We start from the raw sequence: 19833 nt of genomic DNA on the forward strand, positions 1-19833 counted from the left end.
AGGACACACAGGTAGTCAAGTACACCTGAGTCACATCATATTATAAACCCACACCAACCATACCTGGAGGACACACAGGTAGTCAAGTACACCTGAGTCACAACATATTATAAACCCACACCACACCAACCATACCTGGAGGACACACAGGTAGTCAAGTACACCTGAGTCACATCATATTATAAACCCACACCAACCATACCTGGAGGACACACAGGTAGTCAAGTACACCTGAGTCACATCATATTATAAACCCACACCAACCATACCTGGAGGACACACAGGTAGTCAAGTACACCTGAGTCACAACATATTATAAACCCACACCAACCATACCTGGAGGACACACAGGTAGTCAAGTACACCTGAGTCACATCATATTATAAACCCACACCAACCATACCTGGAGGAGACACAGGTAGTCAAGTACACCTGAGTCACATCATATTATAAACCCACACCAACCATACCTGGAGGACACACAGGTAGTCAAGTACACCTGAGTCACATCATATTATAAACCCACAACAACCATACCTGGAGGACACACAGGTAGTCAAGTACACCTGAGTCACAACATATTATAAACCCACACCACACCAACCATACCTGGAGGACACACAGGTAGTCAAGTACACCTGAGTCACATCATATTATAAACCCACACCACACCATACCTGGAGGAGACACAGGTAGTCAAGTACACCTGAGTCACATCATATTATAAACCCACACCACACCAACCATACCTGGAGGACACACAGGTAGTCAAGAACACCTGAGTCACAACATATTATAAACCCACACCAACCATACCTGGAGGACACACAGGTAGTCAAGTACACCTGAGTCACAACATATTATAAACCCACACCAACCATACCTGGAGGAGACACAGGTAGTCAAGTACACCTGAGTCACAACATATTATAAACCCACAGCACACCAACCATACCTGGAGGACACACAGGTAGTCAAGTACACCTGAGTCACAACATATTATAAACCCACACCAACCATACCTGGAGGACACACAGGTAGTCAAGTACACCTGAGTCACAACATATTATAAACCCACACCAACCATACCTGGAGGAGACACAGGTAGTCAAGTACACCTGAGTCACATCATATTATAAACCCACACCAACCATACCTGGAGGAGACACAGGTAGTCAAGTACACCTGAGTCACATCATATTATAAACCCACACCACACCAACCATACCTGGAGGAGACACAGGTAGTCAAGTACACCTGAGTCACAACATATTATAAACCCACACCACACCAACCATACCTGGAGGAGACACAGGTAGTCAAGTACACCTGAGTCATATCATATTATAAACCCACACCAACCATACCTGGAGGACACACAGGTAGTCAAGTACACCTGACTCACAACATATTATAAACCCACACCACCCATACCTGGAGGAGACACAGGTAGTCAAGTACACCTGAGTCACAAAATATTATAAACCCACACCACACCATACCTGGAGGACACACAGGTAGTCAAGTACACCTGAGTCACAACATATTATAAACCCACACCACACCATACCTGGAGGACACACAGGTAGTCAAGTACACCTGAGTCACATCATATTATAAACCCACACCAACCATACCTGGAGGACACACAGGTAGTCAAGTACACCTGAGTCACAACATATTATAAACCCACACCACACCATACCTGGAGGACACACAGGTAGTCAAGTACACCTGAGTCACAACATATTATAAACCCACACCACACCAACCATACCTGGAGGACACAGAGGTAGTCAAGTACACCTGAGTCACAACATATTATAAACCCACACCACACCAACCATACCTGGAGGACACACAGGTAGTCAAGTACACCTGAGTCACAACATATTATAAACCCACACCAACCATACCTGGAGGACACACAGGTAGTCAAGTACACCTGAGTCACATCATATTATAAACCCACACCACACCATACCTGGAGGAGACACAGGTAGTCAAGTACACCTGAGTCACATCATATTATAAACCCACACCAACCATACCTGGAGGACACACAGGTAGTCAAGTACACCTGAGTCACATCATATTATAAACCCACACCAACCATACCTGGAGGACACACAGGTAGTCAAGTACACCTGAGTCACAACATATTATAAACCCACACCAACCATACCTGGAGGACACACAGGTAGTCAAGTACACCTGAGTCACATCATATTATAAACCCACACCACACCATACCTGGAGGAGACACAGGTAGTCAAGTACACCTGAGTCACAACATATTATAAACCCACACCAACCATACCTGGAGGACACACAGGTAGTCAAGTACACCTGAGTCACATCATATTATAAACCCACACCAACCATACCTGGAGGACACACAGGTAGTCAAGTACACCTGAGTCACATCATATTATAAACCCACACCACACCAACCATACCTGGAGGAGACACAGGTAGTCAAGTACACCTGAGTCACAACATATTATAAACCCACACCAACCATACCTGGAGGACACACAGGTAGTCAAGTACACCTGAGTCACAACATATTATAAACCCACACCAACCATACCTGGAGGAGACACAGGTAGTCAAGTACACCTGAGTCACAACATATTATAAACCCACACCACACCAACCATACCTGGAGGACACACAGGTAGTCAAGTACACCTGAGTCACAACATATTATAAACCCACACCAACCATACCTGGAGGACACACAGGTAGTCAAGTACACCTGAGTCACAACATATTATAAACCCACACCAACCATACCTGGAGGAGACACAGGTAGTCAAATACACCTGAGTCACATCATATTATAAACCCACACCAACCATACCTGGAGGAGACACAGGTAGTCAAGTACACCTGAGTCACATCATATTATAAACCCACACCACACCAACCATACCTGGAGGAGACACAGGTAGTCAAGTACACCTGAGTCACAACATATTATAAACCCACACCACACCAACCATACCTGGAGGAGACACAGGTAGTCAAGTACACCTGAGTCACATCATATTATAAACCCACACCAACCATACCTGGAGGACACACAGGTAGTCAAGTACACCTGACTCACAACATATTATAAACCCACACCACCCATACCTGGAGGAGACACAGGTAGTCAAGTACACCTGAGTCACAAAATATTATAAACCCACACCAACCATACCTGGAGGAGACACAGGTAGTCAAGTACACCTGAGTCACATCATATTATAAACCCACACCAACCATACCTGGAGGAGACACAGGTAGTCAAGTACACCTGAGTCACAACATATTATAAACCCAGACCAACCATACCTGGAGGACACACAGGTAGTCAAGTACACCTGAGTCACAACATATTATAAACCCACACCACACCATACCTGGAGGACACACAGGTAGTCAAGTACACCTGAGTCACATCATATTATAAACCCACACCAACCATACCTGGAGGACACACAGGTAGTCAAGTACACCTGAGTCACAACATATTATAAACCCACACCACACCATACCTGGAGGACACACAGGTAGTCAAGTACACCTGAGTCACAACATATTATAAACCCACACCACACCAACCATACCTGGAGGACACAGAGGTAGTCAAGTACACCTGAGTCACAACATATTATAAACCCACACCACACCAACCATACCTGGAGGACACACAGGTAGTCAAGTACACCTGAGTCACAACATATTATAAACCCACACCAACCATACCTGGAGGACACACAGGTAGTCAAGTACACCTGAGTCACATCATATTATAAACCCACACCACACCATACCTGGAGGAGACACAGGTAGTCAAGTACACCTGAGTCACATCATATTATAAACCCACACCAACCATACCTGGAGGACACACAGGTAGTCAAGTACACCTGAGTCACATCATATTATAAACCCACACCAACCATACCTGGAGGACACACAGGTAGTCAAGTACACCTGAGTCACAACATATTATAAACCCACACCAACCATACCTGGAGGACACACAGGTAGTCAAGTACACCTGAGTCACATCATATTATAAACCCACACCACACCATACCTGGAGGAGACACAGGTAGTCAAGTACACCTGAGTCACAACATATTATAAACCCACACCAACCATACCTGGAGGACACACAGGTAGTCAAGTACACCTGAGTCACAACATATTATAAACCCACACCAACCATACCTGGAGGACACACAGGTAGTCAAGTACACCTGAGTCACATCATATTATAAACCCACACCAACCATACCTGGAGGAGACACAGGTAGTCAAGTACACCTGAGTCACAACATATTATAAACCCACACCAACCATACCTGGAGGACACACAGGTAGTCAAGTACACCTGAGTCACATCATATTATAAACCCACACCAACCATACCTGGAGGACACACAGGTAGTCAAGTACACCTGAGTCACATCATATTATAAACCCACACCACACCAACCATACCTGGAGGAGACACAGGTAGTCAAGTACACCTGAGTCACAACATATTATAAACCCACACCAACCATACCTGGAGGACACACAGGTAGTCAAGTACACCTGAGTCACAACATATTATAAACCCACACCAACCATACCTGGAGGAGACACAGGTAGTCAAGTACACCTGAGTCACAAAATATTATAAACCCACACCAACCATACCTGAAGGAGACACAGGTAGTCAAGTACACCTGAGTCACATCATATTATAAACCCACACCAACCATACCTGGAGGAGACACAGGTAGTCAAGTACACCTGAGTCACAACATATTATAAACCCAGACCAACCATACCTGGAGGACACACAGGTAGTCAAGTACACCTGAGTCACAACATATTATAAACCCACACCACACCATACCTGGAGGACACACAGGTAGTCAAGTACACCTGAGTCACATCATATTATAAACCCACACCAACCATACCTGGAGGACACACAGGTAGTCAAGTACACCTGAGTCACAACATATTATAAACCCACACCACACCATACCTGGAGGAGACACAGGTAGTCAAGTACACCTGAGTCACATCATATTATAAACCCACACCAACCATACCTGGAGGAGACACAGGTAGTCAAGTACACCTGAGTCACATCATATTATAAACCCACACCACACCAACCATACCTGGAGGAGACACAGGTAGTCAAGTACACCTGAGTCACAACATATTATAAACCCACACCACACCAACCATACCTGGAGGAGACACAGGTAGTCAAGTACACCTGAGTCACATCATATTATAAACCCACACCAACCATACCTGGAGGACACACAGGTAGTCAAGTACACCTGACTCACAACATATTATAAACCCACACCACCCATACCTGGAGGAGACACAGGTAGTCAAGTACACCTGAGTCACAAAATATTATAAACCCACACCAACCATACCTGGAGGAGACACAGGTAGTCAAGTACACCTGAGTCACATCATATTATAAACCCACACCAACCATACCTGGAGGAGACACAGGTAGTCAAGTACACCTGAGTCAGGACATATTATAAACCCAGACCAACCATACCTGGAGGACACACAGGTAGTCAAGTACACCTGAGTCACAACATATTATAAACCCACACCACACCATACCTGGAGGACACACAGGTAGTCAAGTACACCTGAGTCACATCATATTATAAACCCACACCAACCATACCTGGAGGACACACAGGTAGTCAAGTACACCTGAGTCACAACATATTATAAACCCACACCACACCATACCTGGAGGACACACAGGTAGTCAAGTACACCTGAGTCACAACATATTATAAACCCACACCACACCAACCATACCTGGAGGACACAGAGGTAGTCAAGTACACCTGAGTCACAACATATTATAAACCCACACCACACCAACCATACCTGGAGGACACACAGGTAGTCAAGTACACCTGAGTCACAACATATTATAAACCCACACCAACCATACCTGGAGGACACACAGGTAGTCAAGTACACCTGAGTCACATCATATTATAAACCCACACCACACCATACCTGGAGGAGACACAGGTAGTCAAGTACACCTGAGTCACATCATATTATAAACCCACACCAACCATACCTGGAGGACACACAGGTAGTCAAGTACACCTGAGTCACATCATATTATAAACCCACACCAACCATACCTGGAGGACACACAGGTAGTCAAGTACACCTGAGTCACAACATATTATAAACCCACACCAACCATACCTGGAGGACACACAGGTAGTCAAGTACACCTGAGTCACATCATATTATAAACCCACACCACACCATACCTGGAGGAGACACAGGTAGTCAAGTACACCTGAGTCACAACATATTATAAACCCACACCAACCATACCTGGAGGACACACAGGTAGTCAAGTACACCTGAGTCACAACATATTATAAACCCACACCAACCATACCTGGAGGACACACAGGTAGTCAAGTACACCTGAGTCACATCATATTATAAACCCACACCAACCATACCTGGAGGAGACACAGGTAGTCAAGTACACCTGAGTCACAACATATTATAAACCCACACCAACCATACCTGGAGGACACACAGGTAGTCAAGTACACCTGAGTCACATCATATTATAAACCCACACCAACCATACCTGGAGGACACACAGGTAGTCAAGTACACCTGAGTCACATCATATTATAAACCCACACCACACCAACCATACCTGGAGGAGACACAGGTAGTCAAGTACACCTGAGTCACAACATATTATAAACCCACACCAACCATACCTGGAGGACACACAGGTAGTCAAGTACACCTGAGTCACAACATATTATAAACCCACACCAACCATACCTGGAGGAGACACAGGTAGTCAAGTACACCTGAGTCACAAAATATTATAAACCCACACCAACCATACCTGAAGGAGACACAGGTAGTCAAGTACACCTGAGTCACATCATATTATAAACCCACACCAACCATACCTGGAGGAGACACAGGTAGTCAAGTACACCTGAGTCACAACATATTATAAACCCAGACCAACCATACCTGGAGGACACACAGGTAGTCAAGTACACCTGAGTCACAACATATTATAAACCCACACCACACCATACCTGGAGGACACACAGGTAGTCAAGTACACCTGAGTCACATCATATTATAAACCCACACCAACCATACCTGGAGGACACACAGGTAGTCAAGTACACCTGAGTCACAACATATTATAAACCCACACCACACCATACCTGGAGGACACACAGGTAGTCAAGTACACCGGAGTCACAAAATATTATAAACCCACACCAACCATACCTGAAGGAGACACAGGTAGTCAAGTACACCTGAGTCACATCATATTATAAACCCACACCAACCATACCTGGAGGAGACACAGGTAGTCAAGTACACCTGAGTCACAACATATTATAAACCCACACCAACCATACCTGGAGGACACACAGGTAGTCAAGTACACCTGAGTCACATCATATTATAAACCCACACCAACCATACCTGGAGGACACACAGGTAGTCAAGTACACCTGAGTCACATCATATTATAAACCCACACCACACCAACCATACCTGGAGGAGACACAGGTAGTCAAGTACACCTGAGTCACAACATATTATAAACCCACACCAACCATACCTGGAGGACACACAGGTAGTCAAGTACACCTGAGTCACAACATATTATAAACCCACACCAACCATACCTGGAGGAGACACAGGTAGTCAAGTACACCTGAGTCACAAAATATTATAAACCCACACCAACCATACCTGAAGGAGACACAGGTAGTCAAGTACACCTGAGTCACATCATATTATAAACCCACACCAACCATACCTGGAGGAGACACAGGTAGTCAAGTGCACCTGAGTCACAACATATTATAAACCCAGACCAACCATACCTGGAGGACACACAGGTAGTCAAGTACACCTGAGTCACAACATATTATAAACCCACACCTCACCATACCTGGAGGACACACAGGTAGTCAAGTACACCTGAGTCACATCATATTATAAACCCACACCACACCAACCATACCTGGAGGACACACAGGTAGTCAAGTACACCTGAGTCACAACATATTATAAACCCACACCACACCAACCATACCTGGAGGACACAGAGGTAGTCAAGTACACCTGAGTCACAACATATTATAAACCCACACCAACCATACCTGGAGGACACACAGGTAGTCAAGTACACCTGAGTCACATCATATTATAAACCCACACCAACCATACCTGGAGGAGACACAGGTAGTCAAGTACACCTGAGTCACAAAATATTATAAACCCACACCAACCATACCTGAAGGAGACACAGGTAGTCAAGTACACCTGAGTCACAACATATTATAAACCCACACCACACCATACCTGGAGGACACACAGGTAGTCAAGTACACCTGAGTCACATCATATTATAAACCCACACCAACCATACCTGGAGGACACACAGGTAGTCAAGTACACCTGAGTCACAACATATTATAAACCCACACCACACCATACCTGGAGGACACACAGGTAGTCAAGTACACCTGAGTCACAACATATTATAAACCCACACCACACCAACCATACCTGGAGGACACACAGGTAGTCAAGTACACCTGAGTCACAACATATTATAAACCCACACCACACCAACCATAACTGGAGGACACACAGGTAGTCAAGTACACCTGAGTCACAACATATTATAAACCCACACCAACCATACCTGGAGGACACACAGGTAGTCAAGTACACCTGAGTCACATCATATTATAAACCCACACCACACCAACCATACCTGGAGGAGACACAGGTAGTCAAGTACACCTGAGTCACATCATATTATAAACCCACACCACACCAACCATACCTGGAGGACACACAGGTAGTCAAGTACACCTGAGTCACATCATATTATAAACCCACACCACACCATACCTGGAGGACACACAGGTAGTCAAGTACACCTGAGTCACAACATATTATAAACCCACACCAACCATACCTGGAGGACACACAGGTAGTCAAGTACACCTGAGTCACAACATATTATAAACCCACACCAACCATACCTGGAGGACACACAGGTAGTCAAGTACACCTGAGTCACAACATATTATAAACCCACACCAACCATACCTGGAGGAGACACAGGTAGTCAAGTACACCTGAGTCACAACATATTATAAACCCACACCAACCATACCTGGAGGAGACACAGGTAGTCAAGTACACCTGAGTCACATCATATTATAAACCCACACCAACCATACCTGGAGGACACACAGGTAGTCAAGTACACCTGAGTCACATCATATTATAAACCCACACCACACCATACCTGGAGGAGACACAGGTAGTCAAGTACACCTGAGTCACAACATATTATAAACCCGCACCAACCATACCTGGAGGACACACAGGTAGTCAAGTACACCTGAGTCACAACATATTATAAACCCACACCAACCATACCTGGAGGACACACAGGTAGTCAAGTACACCTGAGTCACATCATATTATAAACCCACACCACACCACCCATACCTGGAGGAGACACAGGTAGTCAAGTACACCTGAGTCACAACATATTATAAACCCACACCAACCATACCTGGAGGACACACAGGTAGTCAAGTACACCTGAGTCACATCATATTATAAACCCACACCACACCATACCTGGAGGACACACAGGTAGTCAAGTACACCTGAGTCACAACATATTATAAACCCACACCAACCATACCTGGAGGACACACAGGTAGTCAAGTACACCTGAGTCACATCATATTATAAACCCACACCACACCAACCATACCTGGAGGAGACACAGGTAGTCAAGTACACCTGAGTCACATCATATTATAAACCCACACCACACCAACCATACCTGGAGGACACACAGGTAGTCAAGTACACCTGAGTCACATCATATTATAAACCCACACCACACCATACCTGGAGGACACACAGGTAGTCAAGTACACCTGAGTCACAACATATTATAAACCCACACCACACCATACCTGGAGGAGACACAGGTAGTCAAGTACACCTGAGTCACAACATATTATAAACCCACACCAACCATACCTGGAGGAGACACAGGTAGTCAAGTACACCTGAGTCACATCATATTATAAACCCACACCAACCATACCTGGAGGACACACAGGTAGTCAAGTACACCTGAGTCACAACATATTATAAACGCACACCAACCATACCTGGAGGACACACAGGTAGTCAAGTACACCTGAGTCACATCATATTATAAACCCACACCACACCATACCTGGAGGAGACACAGGTAGTCAAGTACACCTGAGTCACAACATATTATAAACCCACACCAACCATACCTGGAGGACACACAGGTAGTCAAGTACACCTGAGTCACAACATATTATAAACCCACACCAACCATACCTGGAGGACACACAGGTAGTCAAGTACACCTGAGTCACATCATATTATAAACCCACACCACACCACCCATACCTGGAGGAGACACAGGTAGTCAAGTACACCTGAGTCACAACATATTATAAACCCACACCAACCATACCTGGAGGACACACAGGTAGTCAAGTACACCTGAGTCACATCATATTATAAACCCACACCACACCATACCTGGAGGACACACAGGTAGTCAAGTACACCTGAGTCACAACATATTATAAACCCACACCAACCATACCTGGAGGACACACAGGTAGTCAAGTACACCTGAGTCACATCATATTATAAACCCACACCACACCAACCATACCTGGAGGAGACACAGGTAGTCAAGTACACCTGAGTCACATCATATTATAAACCCACACCACACCAACCATACCTGGAGGACACACAGGTAGTCAAGTACACCTGAGTCACATCATATTATAAACCCACACCACACCATACCTGGAGGACACACAGGTAGTCAAGTACACCTGAGTCACAACATATTATAAACCCACACCACACCATACCTGGAGGAGACACAGGTAGTCAAGTACACCTGAGTCACAACATATTATAAACCCGCACCAACCATACCTGGAGGACACACAGGTAGTCAAGTACACCTGAGTCACAACATATTATAAACCCACACCAACCATACCTGGAGGACACACAGGTAGTCAAGTACACCTGAGTCACATCATATTATAAACCCACACCACACCACCCATACCTGGAGGAGACACAGGTAGTCAAGTACACCTGAGTCACAACATATTATAAACCCACACCAACCATACCTGGAGGACACACAGGTAGTCAAGTACACCTGAGTCACATCATATTATAAACCCACACCACACCATACCTGGAGGACACACAGGTAGTCAAGTACACCTGAGTCACAACATATTATAAACCCACACCAACCATACCTGGAGGACACACAGGTAGTCAAGTACACCTGAGTCACATCATATTATAAACCCACACCACACCAACCATACCTGGAGGAGACACAGGTAGTCAAGTACACCTGAGTCACATCATATTATAAACCCACACCACACCAACCATACCTGGAGGACACACAGGTAGTCAAGTACACCTGAGTCACATCATATTATAAACCCACACCACACCATACCTGGAGGACACACAGGTAGTCAAGTACACCTGAGTCACAACATATTATAAACCCACACCACACCATACCTGGAGGAGACACAGGTAGTCAAGTACACCTGAGTCACAACATATTATAAACCCACACCAACCATACCTGGAGGAGACACAGGTAGTCAAGTACACCTGAGTCACATCATATTATAAACCCACACCAACCATACCTGGAGGACACACAGGTAGTCAAGTACACCTGAGTCACAACATATTATAAACGCACACCAACCATACCTGGAGGACACACAGGTAGTCAAGTACACCTGAGTCACATCATATTATAAACCCACACCACACCATACCTGGAGGAGACACAGGTAGTCAAGTACACCTGAGTCACAACATATTATAAACCCACACCAACCATACCTGGAGGACACACAGGTAGTCAAGTACACCTGAGTCACAACATATTATAAACCCACACCAACCATACCTGGAGGACACACAGGTAGTCAAGTACACCTGAGTCACATCATATTATAAACCCACACCACACCACCCATACCTGGAGGAGACACAGGTAGTCAAGTACACCTGAGTCACAACATATTATAAACCCACACCAACCATACCTGGAGGACACACAGGTAGTCAAGTACACCTGAGTCACATCATATTATAAACCCACACCACACCATACCTGGAGGACACACAGGTAGTCAAGTACACCTGAGTCACAACATATTATAAACCCACACCAACCATACCTGGAGGACACACAGGTAGTCAAGTACACCTGAGTCACATCATATTATAAACCCACACCACACCAACCATACCTGGAGGAGACACAGGTAGTCAAGTACACCTGAGTCACATCATATTATAAACCCACACCACACCAACCATACCTGGAGGACACACAGGTAGTCAAGTACACCTGAGTCACATCATATTATAAACCCACACCACACCATACCTGGAGGACACACAGGTAGTCAAGTACACCTGAGTCACAACATATTATAAACCCACACCACACCATACCTGGAGGAGACACAGGTAGTCAAGTACACCTGAGTCACAACATATTATAAACCCACACCAACCATACCTGGAGGAGACACAGGTAGTCAAGTACACCTGAGTCACATCATATTATAAACCCACACCAACCATACCTGGAGGACACACAGGTAGTCAAGTACACCTGAGTCACAACATATTATAAACCCACACCAACCATACCTGGAGGACACACAGGTAGTCAAGTACACCTGAGTCACATCATATTATAAACCCACACCACACCATACCTGGAGGAGACACAGGTAGTCAAGTACACCTGAGTCACAACATATTATAAACCCACACCAACCATACCTGGAGGACACACAGGTAGTCAAGTACACCTGAGTCACAACATATTATAAACCCACACCAACCATACCTGGAGGACACACAGGTAGTCAAGTACACCTGAGTCACAACATATTATAAACCCACACCAACCATACCTGGAGGACACACAGGTAGTCAAGTACACCTGAGTCACATCATATTATAAACCCACACCAACCATACCTGGAGGAGACACAGGTAGTCAAGTACACCTGAGTCACAACATATTATAAACCCACACCAACCATACCTGGAGGACACACAGGTAGTCAAGTACACCTGAGTCACATCATATTATAAACCCACACCACACCACCCATACCTGGAGGAGACACAGGTAGTCAAGTACACCTGAGTCACAACATATTATAAACCCACACCAACCATACCTGGAGGACACACAGGTAGTCAAGTACACCTGAGTCACATCATATTATAAACCCACACCACACCATACCTGGAGGAGACACAGGTAGTCAAGTACACCTGAGTCACAACATATTATAAACCCACACCAACCATACCTGGAGGACACACAGGTAGTCAAGTACACCTGAGTCACATCATATTATAAACCCACACCAACCATACCTGGAGGACACACAGGTAGTCAAGTATACCTGAGTCACAACATATTATAAACCCACACCACACCATACCTGGAGGACACACAGGTAGTCAAGTACACCTGAGTCACAACATATTATAAACCCACACCACACCATACCTGGAGGAGACACAGGTAGTCAAGTACACCTAATGTAACAACTAATGTTGTTTTATTTATTTACGGATAGACAGGGGCACACTCCAACACTCAGACATAATAAACAAAGGAAGCATGTGTGTTCAGTGAGTCCACCAGATCAGAGGCATTAGGGATGACCAGGGATGTTCTCTGTTTAGTGAGTCCACCAGATCAGAGGCAGTAGGGATGACCAGGGATGTTCTCTGTTTAGTGAGTCCTCCAGATCAGAGGCAGTAGGGATGACCAGGGATGTTCTCTGTTTAGTGAGTCCACCAGATCAGAGGCAGTAGGGATGACCAGGGATGTTCTCTGTTTAGTGAGTCCTCCAGATCAGAGGCAGTAGGGATGACCAGGGATGTTCTCTGTTTAGTGAGTCCACCAGATCAGAGGCAGTAGGGATGACCAGGGGTGTTCTCTGTTTAGTGAGTCCTCCAGATCAGAGGCAGTAGGGATGACCAGGGATGTTCTCTGTTTAGTGAGTCCTCCAGATCAGAGGCAGTAGGGATGACCAAGGATGTTCTCTTGATAAGTGTGTGAATCTGACTATTTTCCTGTCCTGCTAAGCATTCAAATGTAACGAGTACTTTTGGGTGTCAGGGGAAAATGTATGGAGTAAAAAGTACATTATTTTCTTAAGGAATGGAGTGAATTAAAGTATTCACAAATATGAATGGTAAAGTACAGATACCCCCAAAAACAACTTAAGTACTTTCAAGTATTTTTTACTTGAGTACGTTACACCACTGCACCAGATACACACAGGTACAGACAGAAGCCTTGCTAGACTGTAACACACCCCTATTGTCAAAAGAAAAACACTTTCTGGGTTAGTCTCGTCAGTTGGTAGTATTGTTTCCGTCTCTCACTCACACACACGGGCTGAACAAACCTGGGTCTGAGAAGACAGCTTTGGAGTGACAGGCCAGCAGCAGTAGTAGAATCAAGTTAAACACTGACCCATGTAGTGTACACCACACACTGAAAAGAGAGAGAGAGAGAAGAGAGAGAAGAGAGCGAAAAGAGAGAGGGAGAGAAGAGAGAAGAGAGAGAGAAGAGACAGAAGAGAGAGAAGAGAGGGAGAGAAGAGAGGAGAGAGAGAGAAGAGACAGAAGAGAGAGAGGATAGTTGGAGAAAGAAGGAGCGGTGAGGAAGGAAAGAGAGAGTGAGAGTCAAGGGTGGAGACTGACAGCACCAAATGAATGAATGATTGAACTAGCTAGCCAACTACACTGGCTTGTAGCACCAAACAAACTATTTTACACTTTTCTCTAACTGCAGTAGAGAAGGGATGAAACGTTTATCCGGTTTGACTGGTTCGACAAGGATAGATTACTATTTGTGAGTTCAAAGTAAACCCACACATTGGGCGAGTTCATTATGCATGGCCCGGTGCACTGGGTTTGCGCATTTTATACAGTTCCATTCCTAAAATGACATCCCTACCCACCCGGGGCAGCGGGCCATTTAAAACGAACTCTCAGTAGTGAAGCTCTGAGTGTCAACAACATTGTTTTGATGCTATCAAACTAGCCTTTCACTTTGTTCTTGTGTACTGTGCTCAAAGACTGACTTGGGAAAACGCGTTAACTACCTGGTCATAGTGAATGTACAGCCCCGCTACAGGTAACTAACTATAAGTAATGTAACGAAGCCGTTGTCAACATTGGATAATGATACAGAATACCTATACAAACAGCCAAGGTATGCTAACGTTAGCTATACAGACGCTAAGCCGTTTTTAAGCAGTTAGCGGAAGAAACACACGCAATACTTACCTTCCCGAGTAGGCAGGGATGAGGACATACTGAATGACCACATAATCGGCATAAAAGACGCTGAAATAAGTTAGTATGAGACATATAAATCCACACGGGTCTCGCCTACAGCGTAGAAACGCCATCTTGGTTCCCCCGTCCGTCCCCCTCTTCCGGGTGACGTCAGGAGGGCGGGGACTAGGGGGAGAAGCAAAATGCCATGTTCTCTCCCGACGGGGTTAACTGCGGTTACCATCCAATGTTAAAGGTGCATCACCGCCTCCGGCTGGACGCGATATTGAATAAGAACTGGGCTCCCGAGTGGCGCAGCGGTCTAAGGCACTGCATCTCAGTGCTAGAGGCGTCACTACAGACCCTGGTTTGATTCCAGGCTGTATCTCAACCAGCCATGATTGGGAGTGCACAATTGGCACAGTGTTGTTAGAGTTTGGCCAGCGTAGGCCGTCATTGTAAATAATAATTTGTTCTTAACTGACTTGCCAAGTTAAATGAAGGTTAAATTACAAGTCCACTACTACATTTACATCCGTACACACCCTCAGGACCCTGTGATGGGGCTACATTCACCGACAGGAGTTCTTGCACTGCCTCGACTGTGAAATCACAAAGACCCCAAAAACTTTCAGCGGCATTCACAATCATTCCAATTTTTCTTAGACTTCTTCTCCTCTTGTGCTGTACAGCTGATGACTATTGCAATAAATAATACAAAATTCACCTTTCACTATCCTTCGTTTGATGAGATACCTTCACTGGTCTAGGGTTGATGATATACCTTCACTGGTCTAGGGTTGATGATATACCTTCACTGGTCTAGGGTTGATGAGAATCCTTCACTGGTCTAGGGTTGATGATATACCTTCACTGGTCTAGGGTTGATGAGAATCCTTCACTGGTCTAGGGTTGATGATATACCTTCACTGGTCTAGGGTTGATGATATACCTTCACTGGTCTAGGGTTGATGAGAATCCTTCACTGGTCTAGGGTTGATGATATACCTTCACTGGTCTAGGGTTGATGAGAATCCTTCACTGGTCTAGGGTTGATGAGAATCCTTCACTGGTCTAGGATTGATGAGAATCCTTCACTATCCTTCGTTTGATGAGAATCCTTCACTGGTCTAGGGTTGATGATATACCTTCACTGGTCTAGGGTTGATGAGAATCCTTCACTGGTCTAGGGTTGATGATATACCTTCACTGGTCTAGGGTTGATGAGAATCCTTCACTGGTCTAGGGTTGATGAGAATCCTTCACTGGTCTAGGGTTGATGAGAATCCTTCACTATCCTTCGTTTGATGAGAATCCTTCACTGGTCTAGGGTTGATAATATACCTTCACTGGTCTAGGGTTGATGAGAATCCTTCACTGGTCTAGGGTTGATGATATACCTTCACTGGTCTAGGGTTGATGAGAATCCTTCACTGGTCTAGGGTTGATGAGAATCCTTCACTGGTCTAGGATTGATGATATACCTTCACTGGTTTAGGGTTGATGAGAATCCTTCACTGGTCTAGGGTTGATGAGGTACCTTCACTGGTCTAGGGTTGATGAGGTACCTTCACTGGTCTAGGGTTGATGAGAATCCTTCACTGGTCGAGGGTTGATGAGAATCCTTCACTGGTCTAGGGTTGATGATATACCTTCACTGGTCTTGGGTTGATGATATACCTTCACTGGTCTAGGGTTGATGATATACCTTCACTGGTCTAGGGTTGATGATATACCTTCACTGGTCTAGGAATGATGAGATACCTTCACTGGTCTAGGGTTGATGAGATACCTTCACTGGTCGAGGGTTGATGAGAACCCTTCACTGGTCTAGGGTTGATGAGAATCCTTCACTGGTCTAGGGTTGATGAGAATCCTTCACTGGTCTAGGGTTGATGAGAACCCTTCACTGGTCTAGGGTTGATGAGAATCCTTCACTGGTCGAGGGTTGATGAGAATCCTTCACTGGTCTAGGGTTGATGAGAATCCTTCACTGGTCGAGGGTTGATGAGAATCCTTCACTGGTCTAGAGTTGATGATATACCTTCACTGGTCTAGGGTTGATGAGAATCCTTCACTGGTCTAGGGTTGATGAGAATCCTTCACTGGTCTAGGGTTGATGAGAACCCATCATTGGTCTAGGGTTGATGAGAATCCTTCACTGGTCGAGGGTTGATGAGAATCCTTCACTGGTCTAGGGTTGATGATATACCTTCACTGGTCTAGGGTTTATGATATACCTTCACTGGTCTAGGGTTGATGATATACCTTCACTGGTCTAGGAATGATGAGATACCTTCACTGGTCTAGGGTTGATGAGATACCTTCACTGGTCGAGGGTTGATGATAACCCGTCACTGGTCTAGGGTTGATGAGAATCCTTCACTGGTCTAGGGTTGATGAGAATCCTTCACTGGTCTAGGGTTGATGAGAACCCTTCACTGGTCTAGGGTTGATGAGAATCCTTCACTGGTCGAGGGTTGATGAGAATCCTTCACTGGTCTAGGGTTGATGATATACCTTCACTGGTCTAGGGTTGATGATATACCTTCACTGGTCTAGGATTGATGATATACCTTCACTGGTCTAGGAATGATGAGATACCTTCACTGGTCTAGGGTTGATGAGATACCTTCACTGGTCGAGGGTTGATGAGAACCCTTCACTGGTCGAGGGTTGATGAGAATCCTTCACTGGTCTAGGAATGATGAGAATCCTTCACTGGTCTAGGGTTGATGAGAATCCTTCACTGGTCTAGGGTTGATGAGAATCCTTCACTGGTCTAGGAATGATGAGAATCCTTCACTGGTCTAGGGTTGATGAGAATCCTTCACTGGTCTAGGGTTGATGAGAATCCTTCAATGGTCTAGGAATGATGAGAATCCTTCACTGGTCTAGGGTTGATGAGAATCCTTCACTGGTCTAGGGTTGATGATATACCTTCACTGGTCTAGGGTTGATGATATACCTTCACTGGTCTAGGGTTGATGATATACCTTCACTGGTCTAGGGTTGATGATATACCTTCACTGGTCTAGGAATGATGAGAATCCTTCACTGGTCTAGGGTTGATGAGAACCCTTCACTGGTCTAGGGTTGATGAGAATCCTTCACTGCTCGAGGGTTGATGAGAATCCTTCACTGGTCTAGGGTTGATGAGAATCCTTCACTGGTCGAGGGTTGATGAGAATCCTTCACTGGTCTAGGAATGATGAGAATCCTTCACTGGTCTAGGGTTGATGAGAATCCTTCACTGGTCTAGGGTTGATGAGAATCCTTCACTGGTCTAGGAATGATGAGAATCCTTCACTGGTCTAGGGTTGATGATAATCCTTCACTGGTCGAGGGTAGATGAGAATCCTTCACTGGTCTAGGGTTGATGAGAATCCTTCACTGGTCTAGGGTTGATGAGAATCCTTCACTGGTCTAGGGTTGATGAGATACCTTCACTGGTCTAGGATTGATGAGATACCTTCACTGGTCGAGGGTTGATGATATACCTTCACTGGTCTAGGAATGATGAGAATCCTTCACTGGTCTAGGGTTGATGAGAATCCTTCACTGCTCGAGGGTTGATGAGAATCCTTCACTGGTCTAGGGTTGATGAGAATCCTTCACTGGTCGAGGGTTGATGAGAATCCTTCACTGGTCTAGGAATGATGAGAATCCTTCACTGGTCTAGGGTTGATGAGAATCCTTCACTGGTCTAGGGTTGATGAGAATCCTTCACTGGTCTAGGAATGATGAGAATCCTTCACTGGTCTAGGGTTGATGATAATCCTTCACTGGTCGAGGGTAGATGAGAATCCTTCACTGGTCTAGGGTTGATGAGAATCCTTCACTGGTCTAGGGTTGATGAGAATCCTTCACTGGTCTAGGGTTGATGAGATACCTTCACTGGTCTAGGATTGATGAGATACCTTCACTGGTCGAGGGTTGATGAGAACCCTTCACTGGTCTAGGGTTGATGAGAATCCTTCACTGGTCTAGGGTTGATGAGAATCCTTCACTGGTCTTGGGTTGATGAGATACCTTCACTGGTCTAGGGTTGATGAGAATCCTTCACTGGTCTAGGGTTGATGAGAATCCTTCACTGGTCTAGGGTTGATGAGAATCCTTCACTGGTCGAGGGTTGATGAGAATCCTTCACTGGTCTAGGGTTGATGAGAACCCTTCACTGGTCGAGGGTTGATGAGAATCCTTCACTGGTCGAGGGTTGATGAGAATCCTTCACTGGTCTAGGGTTGATGAGAATCCTTCACTGGTCTAGGGTTG

General features: G+C 45.2%; 1 protein-coding gene across 2 annotated transcripts in view; it reads right to left on the reverse strand.

Annotated features, from left to right (window-relative positions):
• Window positions 1-15702, reverse strand: part of LOC139379512 (palmitoyltransferase ZDHHC3) — a 75202-nt gene extending 59500 nt beyond the window's left edge. For both annotated transcript variants that reach the window (XR_011628392.1, XM_071122330.1), the window contains exons 1-2: window positions 15568-15702; window positions 14682-14770 (exon numbers count right to left, since the gene is read on the reverse strand). Coding sequence is in view for 1 of the 2 variants with exons in the window: in XM_071122330.1 (XP_070978431.1) it covers window positions 14682-14770; window positions 15568-15692 (214 nt within the window). In the remaining variant the exon portion in view is untranslated. The remainder of the gene's footprint in view (window positions 1-14681; window positions 14771-15567) is intronic.
• Between the last annotated feature and the right edge of the window lie 4131 nt (window positions 15703-19833).

This window comes from Oncorhynchus clarkii, chromosome 21 (genome assembly GCF_045791955.1).
Source record: "Oncorhynchus clarkii lewisi isolate Uvic-CL-2024 chromosome 21, UVic_Ocla_1.0, whole genome shotgun sequence".
In the NCBI taxonomy this organism is placed as follows: Eukaryota; Metazoa; Chordata; class Actinopteri; order Salmoniformes; family Salmonidae; genus Oncorhynchus; species Oncorhynchus clarkii.